At 49.5% G+C, this 9,399-nt stretch overlaps 1 protein-coding gene across 1 annotated transcript; it reads right to left on the bottom strand.

Moving 5' to 3' along the window:
* Positions 1-2,800: 2,800 nt before the first annotated feature.
* On the bottom strand, positions 2,801-7,728 carry LOC119406479 (uncharacterized). Its single transcript, XM_037673226.2, has 3 exons — positions 7,642-7,728; positions 4,862-5,320; positions 2,801-3,865 (listed from the first exon to the last, which is right to left on the bottom strand). The coding sequence occupies exons 1-3, from the start codon at positions 7,720-7,722 to the stop codon at positions 2,801-2,803; spliced, it is 1,605 nt and encodes a 534-aa protein (XP_037529154.2). The 5' UTR covers positions 7,723-7,728.
* Between the last annotated feature and the right edge of the window lie 1,671 nt (positions 7,729-9,399).

Below are 9,399 nucleotides of genomic sequence, written 5' to 3'. Positions count from 1 at the left end.
GCGCTACCGCTACCGTGAAAGTATAGTGCCTAGAATATAAAGTGAAAGGGGCTGAGTCGGCCGCGCCGAAGGTTCAGAGCTTTCCGACTAGTGTGCCTCGAAAACGCGCAACAAAACGCGCATCAAGGCACCCTATTTCCGACAGAGCCGCAGCGCGGCTCAACGTTGGCGCGGCTGGCGCGGCGCTGTCGTCGCGCCGCAAACTTGAGCTTGGGTTCCCTATACGGGGCTTGCGACCGTTCGCTAGCGGCCCGGCCGGCACACATGACCGTCTCCGTTCCATTTGTTTTTGTTTTCTAAATAAGTATGTTAGTGAGCTACACAGACACGACTGGTCTCAAGCATTTCTTTCGTGAGGAACACGTGGTCACCATGTGCTGAAACATAACCGTGGAACAAAAACTCTATATTTCACTCCGCGTCCAGATTTCACTCGTTATGTACATCCGTATCGTTGTTTCTGGAATCCGGACTCAAAATCCCCTTCAGAAATGACCTATATATGAGATATGTCAAAGGCCTCCCTTCAAATGGCAAGGTCATTTTGTTCAAACTCTCTCCGACCTCACCATCTTCACTGTCCCCGGGCCTTTGGAGCTTAATTTCGCGACTGCGGCCCGCCGGCTATAAGCTGAGTTTGAGACCCCTGTTGTGTATGTAGATGACGTAAACCTGCAATGAATTTCCATGTTCTACTTAGCTGCTGGCGTAAGGGATTCTTTGTTGATATACTCACTAACGTGCAATTTTTTAGTAATTTTTCTTGAACGAGAGAACATGTGCAACACAGAAATGTCTCAGACGTATTGCGTAGCTGCACGAAGCATCGCAGGACACCGCCGCTATTCGCGCTATTGCCGCTTATAGCTCCCTTTACGTAGCGATTAGTAATAAGAAAAATATTTGAGGGCTAAAACCGGAAAACAAATATAAGTAAAATAGAGAGGTGGTTGTTTATCAAACATTCACATTGAATGAGTACAGAAACACGATACAGACGGCGCCCTTAACAGCTATGATCACGAAGTATCGTCAACTTACCTGTTGAGACCAGGCCCGTAGCCAAAAATTTTTTCGGGGGGAGGGGGGGGGCACTTGCTGAAAACCTTGACTATTTGAGAAAAACACCTATTTTCATTATTTATTTTTGGTATAACCACCTACTTCACCAAAACTTGGGGGGGGGAGTGGCCCGGGCCACTCCCCCCCCCCCCCCCAACCAAGCCCTTAGCCCCCCCCCCCCCCCCCCGGCTAAGGGCTTGGTTGAGACAATGTGAAATTCAGTGCCTATGGAAAATTGCCTGAAACGGCTCGTTGGGACGCTCATGAGTAAAACGGAGCATTCAGTAAAACAACGTTTCTCGAATCACCTTCCTAACATCTTTAAGATGGCTCTTCCATTTTTATAATGCAAACTCAATTTCGCTATTTTCTTAAGCGGTAAGTAGAATATTTTGTACTGTATACTCAAGGCACGCCCATAAAATAATATATTTGTTTTCAAAATCGCCTTGGCAACGTGTAAATGTGTAAACAGCTAGTAGTAGAAATAAAGCAGACAGAAGAATAAAGCAGCAATCTTTTTTTGGGAGAGCGTTACAAAAGACATACTGCAGTGACCAGACCGGAAAAACAGTGCAGAGACCTAGGTAATGTATGTGACGCAAAATTCACAGCTAAGAAAGCACTTGTGCGTTGTGCTAATAATCAAGTTATGATTTCATAAATTCTTTGAATAAATGCAGATGGAAGTGAAAAATACCGTACGCCAAGATATTTTCTGTTAGGTAAACGCTTGCTCTATCAGATCTAGCATCAGTACCCGTGGTGCTAAAGTTGTTAGAATCTTATTTGCATATAAGTTAATTCATCGCATGCAAGTCAAACTTATATTATCGAGATCTTTTAAATCGCTAATATGTAAAATCCACGCGACGCAAAGCAACCCCATTCTTGCACGCATCACATTTCGTTACGGATCAAGACGCAAGAGAATCTGCAATAACGACACTGTAACAACATCAGAATTTGTGCGATAGACGCCGCACGCAGTGGAGTACGCGGCGCAGGACAGTGGCTATGAGCAAGTGTAGCGGCATTGGAGCAACTAAAAAGTAAAGAAATCGAGAAAACAAAAGGTACGTGGGCTGGGCGTAGACGTCCGCGTGCTTGTCTTCCTGACCTACCCTCACTGGACGACTTTGGCGTAAAAATAACGTCACTGCCCTTAGACTTATTCAGATCGCTTAGTGGCACCAGTACCAACTAGAGAAGCGGAGTTTGGCCAGCGATTATTGTTTCGCACGGCTGTGTTGCGATAGAAGTATCTTGTATCTTAAAATACACGATACATTATCGAATGTATCGGAAATACAGATACAGATACTCGTCTTTCGAGACGTATCGCGATACAGATACAAGATACCCAAAGTGTATCTAAGATAGTATCTAAGATACATGTATCTTCGATACCGCCCAGCACTGGAGTGTGTATAGCTTCAAGTTGCGTCGTTTAATTGGATTAATATAGGTCTACATTCTAAATAAACTCGGAAGGTTCTTCCATACCTCAGCTTATTAACCACGAAACAGGCTACAGAGTGCACGTACTTGTACAAAAAAAAAAAAAATACTTGGTCATCTTACGCTAAAACATGAAGGATATGAGATGCATCAGTCTTTCAGAAAAGTCCTCGCCAGCCCTGCAGGCGTGTTCTAACATAAAGGATAAAATAGTTAATAACGATAACAAAATAACGACAGATACCATTCTTTGGTTCAGGTCTAATCAGCCGACTGGCTAGGCGTCGACGAACAGCATATCGTCGACTTCGAGGCACAGCCTGCGTTTCTTTTGCTGCTGCTGTTTGGGCTGTTCGTATTCCTTCCTTCCTTCCTGCTGTTTGGGCGAAGTCGGCGGGGTTGCCGCAACCATGATGCCCTCTAGCCCGCCGCCGTCGGGGCCTTGGTCACCGTCCTCTTCACCAGGGTCCGAATCACTGACGACTACGTCGCCCGTGTGGATGCCGTCGTATGCTGCAGCGTTAAGACCGCAAGCAGGAGGAGGAGCGTCGTCTTTGAACGCAGCGGTCACCAGTGCCCTGTTACTGCGCCGGCCTGTAGACTTCTTGATGATGTCACTGACCTTCAGCGGCGTCCTGGGTGCGTTGGGTCTTTCTAAGGTAGCTGGCGCCGTAGCAACGGCGGGAGATTCACGTCCCTTGGCAACCAGGTCGCGCGAGCTTTGCGCCCTGTGCGTGGAGTCAACGGTGCCGTCGCTCACGGGTCCTCTACTGTCTCCTCGACTCGAGTCCTTTTCGGGACCGAATTGGGAACACGCTAGGACACCGGTCGCGTTAGTCTCGCGTCTTCCGGAGGAGCAGCTCCTCGAAGTCTCGACGGTCCGGAGGCCTCCGCCTCTGTTGCGAGCCGCGACGCCCTTCCTGTCGCCTTGGACAGAGGCGACGTCCTTATTGGCCTCCTCGCACCACAGTCCGCCGAAGGCCTCGGGCCACGTCCTCTGCTTCGTACTGGTTCCGGGACGTTCTTGAGCAGCGAGACTCTGGGAGGACTCCGCGGCGGAGGCCTTGATGGTTCTCTGCGACGTCGTTCTCTGCGAAGCTTGTGACGACGACGCGCCGGGCTGCTCCGATGCTGGAGGAGGATCGTCTCGGCGATTGGCGAGGTGTTGGGCGAGTTCGGTCCTCGCCCGCTCCAGTTCCTGCTGCAGCGTGACTAACTGCTGCCGGCAGGCGTCGTGGGCCGAGGTCTGGAGGTGCTGCAGTCGTCCCTCGAGTCGCGCGACCTGCTCGTCGCGTTCGAGCTTGGTGGCGATGACTTGGCAGCGGTACTCCTGCTCCTTTGTCTGCGCACGAAAAAGAAGGAATTGAAGGTATAAGTACCACAACGGAGGAATGAGGTCAGCGTTATAGGATTCATGAAGAACTCGATCGTTATAGTGCCCTCTACAGAAGTTCACACCCTTTGTGAAGTTGTCTTTGTTGTCCCACAACAGTAATAGTAATCAGGGGTTCTATCGCGGAGCGATTCATTGCGATGCTACGACTTTCACGGCGAAGCCGTCTTAGTCTACACTGTCGTCGTCATCCGAGCGAGCGTACAACGACGCTCCTCGCCTTCTCCCCCTTCTAGCGAGCCTCTCTCTCGCCACTCTCGGCGAGGCCAGCCAGGTGGCATTGGCGAGGCGCAGCCCTTTCCGCCGAGCCTCACAGGTCACGTGATCTGTGTGACGCCTACAATAACAACAACAACAACTACTACTACTACTACTACTACTACTACTATATACTACTACTACTAGTAGTACTACTACTACTACTACTACTACTACTACTACGACCACGGCACATGGTAAAGACTATACCTCGCTTAGTCGTAGAATCGTAATGGAATCAATAGCACCCCTGCCTGCTTGCGTTTCCTTGCTTGAAAACCCGACACGAATGATACATAATAATAAATGGGGACAAAAAGAGGACGAAAGGACGCCTCAAAGGGTGCAGGTGTTTTTGAGACTGTTGCGCCCGTTAAATAACTCCCGGGAAGAAGTTGTATTTGAAGCAACTAACACCTGCGCGAAAGGGAGTTCTCACGAAGCGTTCTAAGTAGAAGGATGCACGTTTGGACGAGTTGGTGATAAGTAATTTTGTCCAGGACCACGCGAAATTTTTAACGAGGACAAAATGTGTTTGTGCGTATCTTGAGTGTTTCCTCTTACTTTTGTACTCGTTTAGAATTTCGCGCGGTTACTTGACAAAACGACGGTATATAAATATCGCCATCGCCTCGGATATGCAATATCGCGGGAATTGTACTCATCGCCTGCCCACGATCAGCTCACCTTGAGGAGCTCGCGGCACTCCTTGAGCTCGGCGGCAAGCAGCGCGTTCTCGTCACCCCTGGCCTCGAGTTCGTCGCGCAGCTTGGCGCACGCGGTGGTCTCGGCGTCCAGCTTGAGCTGGGCCTCGCGGCGGTCGCGGATCTCGGCGTCCAGCTGTCTTCGCAACTCGGACTGCCTCGCCTCGTGCTCCAGCTGTCCGGCGCACACCGAGGCGCGGGCATCGTCCAGGTCCTCGCGCAGCGTCTCGTTTTCGGCGCGCAGCTTCTTGAGCTTGGCGGCCGCGTCGGCGTGCTCGGCGAGCGCCTGCTTGAGTGAGGCGTTCTCGCGACGCAGCAGCTTCTCGTTGTCCTCCGAGAGCCGCTCGTGCATGCCCAGGTGCACGATCTCGTCTCGCTGACGCTGGTGCTCGAAACGAAGCTGGCTGTACGCCTGGCGCCACTGCTGCACCAACTGGCGCACCTGCGCATTGGATGCGCGTACAGTGGCGTGAATCCAGAAGCGGAGCTTGCACTCGTGGCGCAAGGATGGAACCAACAGAGGAGCTCGACCTAGCTTTTTCAAAGTATTTGCTAGTGATGCCTTAAGCTTTTGCTAAAGATGCTAAGTTTTAGCTAGGTGTACAATGTATGGTTAAGGGCGAGACAGACGGTACGATTTTCCATGCGATGCGACCATGCGACGGCCGACACGGCGGTGGGGGAGAGGGAATGGTGGCTGTCCGATGCTATGAAAGGTCACCATTCCGGTTTCCCACCGCCGTGTCGGACGTCGCATCGCATGGAAAATCGTGCCGTCTGTCTCGGCCTTTAGGCTTGGCTATCCTTCTCCGGTTTCGGTCGGTTCCCCACACTGCGCGCGTATGACGTGGTTTTGGCGGGAACATGTCACGTGACCAATCCGCCCTTTTCACGACGCCTCGGCGCATGCGCTCTACCCTAACAGAAAAGTCGCGAAAGGTCTCTTCATCTCGGAGGCTTTACTTCTGGCAATCAATGCCGGTTGTACCGGCCCCTACCAAACCCCCAACAAAACGGCAGAGGGCAGCACAGGAAAATGAAAGAGGTGGATTGTAGTGTGATTTTAGTCACCTGACTAGCTGTTAGTGGTGTTACGTGATTTTTAGTCACGTGAATAGTTTTTACGTTGTTTTAGTCACGTGACTAAATGTTACGTGCATTTAGCGGGAACGTGTCGCGTGACTAATTACGTGGTTTTAGCGGCAACATGTCACGTGACCAGGTGTTACGTGGTTTTGGCGCTAACATGTCACGTGACTAGGTATTACGTGATGTTAGTCACGTGACTAGGTGATACGTGACTTTAGCGAGAGCATTGTCACGTGACTAGCTGTTACGTGGTTTATAGCGGGAACATGTCACATCACTAGCTTTTACGTGATGCTACGTGATCGTAGTCACGTGACTAGCTGTTACGTGATGTTACGTAATTTTTAGTCCCGTGACTAGATGTTACGTGATGTCCCGTGATTTTAGCCACGCGACTAGCTATCGCGTGTTTTTGGCAGGAACATGTCACTTAACTACCTGTTACGTGATTTTTGTCACCTGACTAGTTCTTAGGTGACGTTACGCAAGCAGTGTCCCCCCCAGCCTGAACACAACAGGCTCCTCCTGACCCCCTCCACCCATGATTTACGCCACGCATGCGCATGAAGCTAGTCCCTCATTTCGAAGGGCACCACAGCCTGAGGCGGCGGTAACACGCGTAGCAGCTTTTAAGGCGAAAGCCTTAGATGCCTCATAAAACACGAACAGTGACCGTCGGCGTCAACACGAATGATGCCAAAAATCATCATCATGTGATGACGTCACCCTGTGACGTTGTCACGACGCCACAAATCGCCAACGTTTGTGATATCATCATGATGTTACATGATGACGTCATCTGATTACATCGTCTCTTAGGCATAGGTGGGCCGATCCTACAGGCACGCGAGTTGCAGAAAACTTGCAACGCCTCCAATCACGGAGGCAGTGCAAAACCACGCTATGTGCAGAAAGCTTTCGGGGGCGGAGGGATCAGTACAAGTGACTGAGAATAAAAATAATAAAAAATGGTTTTCGACTTCGAGTCATCTTAGGCGAATGCATTTGGGCTGTGAGTTTTTGTGAGTGAAGCTCAGTCGTATATGAAAACAGAGAAATAAGCGCGCATGGCAATACGAACTGCGCTGCGTCTCAAAACTATAGCTATAGCGCCCCTTGAGAAACGGTTACGTGTACGGACATGATCTGGGATACCCATGGATGAAGAGCTAGTTTTTACTAGACAGTGCTAAATTATGAGCACATATGTATGCACATCTGTAAGTTTATACTGCGTGACGTACGAGGAATGAAGGCGCCGCGCTTCTCGTAATCTTACGCTTTCTTAATCGTTGCCTAGCATTTCAATTGTGCTTTATTGAAAGACGTACGCTGGTACCCTACTCCTCCCTCTCTCCCACAGCCCTGATACATGATCATCATCAGCAGCAGGTGCCATGGACCAATAAGCACCTCCTTATCTGGCATTTTCACATTTTATCGCATAATTAATGATGTAGTGGTAGTGCTTATGAATATGCATTTCCATTTATCTATCCCCTCACCATCTTCCAACTGTTATAACTTATCGAGTCGGTAAATATGCTGTATTTTTTTTCTTTTCGCCGATCCAGTGCCGTCCACAGGATCATGCCGTCAAATCGTATGCAGCTGTAGAAAATGTTAAAGCAAAACACCGCCGCGCTCCCTGCCGTCATTCAGCCTCATTCTCACCTGGCTCACGTCCGTGTTATCGACGAGGGACGAAGCGCTCTCAGTGCCCTTGTTAGTCATACCGCAAGCATTAATTTGCATTAACGCAACGAAATGAACGAAGTGCGTGAGGTTATGCACTGGCAATGATAGCAACGCGCCAGTCGTCGGTGGTATACTTCTGGTTTTTGCGCACGACTACGAGCAGACGACAAACGGTTTCTCCGCGTAGCCGTTGTGTGTCGCCTGGAGCGGCAGTGACGGGTTCTGGCGCAAAGAAAGTCCCATAAGCGTGAAGCTCGGTAACCTCAAATTTCTCTTGTGCAAATATCGATTCACTTATCAAATTCGTTTCTCGTGCGCTCAAAGTTTGATGAAGAACGCGAAGTACACGCGATGCCGGCGCGCAGTGGCCCAGTCTTCACGCGCCGGATAAGAAGAGATGGGATTGTGCGCTGTAGTAGAGTGTACTAAAAATGCTTCTATGTAGTACACTCTATAGTTGTAGGCGGACGACTGTCCAAGAACGAGGTGAAAAGAATTAGAGTAAGATGCCTCGATTCGCGCGAGCGCGTTCATCAAGGCACCCAAGAGGTGTGTGCGCCGTAGCGGAGACGGGCGCCGGTGAGACGTGCGCGTCTGTTCCTCCAGTCGGTCCAGCCTGGATCGCCAGGGCCGTTTCTAAGCGCAGCAACGCTTTTGAAAGAAACAACTCTCCCAAGCAATCTTCGAAGACCTTCGTAGCGGAGATTATTGCATCACGAATCGATTGCCACAAAAATTTCTCGAATCCATGAAGAACGAGGGGAGCAGATGTTCTCTGAGATGAGTTACAGGGATTTGTGAGATAAACGATTTTTCTCATATTTGAAAATTACTCTTTCAAAATTCGGAAATCACCACACTTGCAGCGAGAAGACGCTTGGCAACCGAGAAAACGCGCAAAAAGAAAATGCGAGTGGCGAAGCCACCTTGAATTTCCCGCATTAAATCCCGCGGCGTCATAAATTTTCACGGCGTCTGCTATAGGTCCCAGGGGCGTAGCCAAGGGGGGGGGGGGTTGGGGGGGTTCAAACCCCCCCCCCGAAATTTTTCAGTTTTGCTTGCGTATATATACACGCACACATACAAACGCACGCACGAACATACATAAAGTATGGTTGAACCCCCCCCCCCCCGAAAAAAATTTCTGGCTACGCCCCTGATAGGTCCTACGTAGTTCCTACTCAGTAAAAATGAAATGCATAGTCCTCTGAGATGGACACAGTCTTAACCTACCAAGTTTAAGAAAACTTTGTTGCGCCAATGTCGGCAAAATACGAAAAATACTATTTGAAAGCGCACTTAATCGGGCTAGTTGGTTCTGCATGTCTACGATTTGGGTGCCCTTTGAAGACGGGACAGGGTCAGGGCTTAAAGCCTCTCTTCATTGGAGGGGGGGCCCCCATAAAGCGGATATATATAACAAACGCGGTGCGCGCTGGCATTCCGAATAATAACGCAGGATTTCTAGATATATCGGTCAAGATCCACTTTCGCGGTCGTATGATCCAATTTCGGGCAAAAATGTGATACGTATGAAAACGCATTATTTCCGAGGGATGTTGGCCGGGAATAAAACAAAATTGTATTGAGCTGAAAAACGTATTATGCAGAACTGTATCAACGAGATTCCACTGTATATAATAATATATGCTATAGATTAAGCGTTAAGAGAGGTGTTTGCGATGATCACAGTGCAGTGAAGCCAACTGTCTCTTCAACTGAACAAATGCTTAT

Source organism: Rhipicephalus sanguineus, chromosome 10 (genome assembly GCF_013339695.2).
Source record: "Rhipicephalus sanguineus isolate Rsan-2018 chromosome 10, BIME_Rsan_1.4, whole genome shotgun sequence".
Taxonomy (NCBI): domain Eukaryota; kingdom Metazoa; phylum Arthropoda; class Arachnida; order Ixodida; family Ixodidae; genus Rhipicephalus; species Rhipicephalus sanguineus.
Note: the sequence above shows the minus strand (reverse complement) of the source record. Positions and strands in the feature narration are given on the sequence as shown.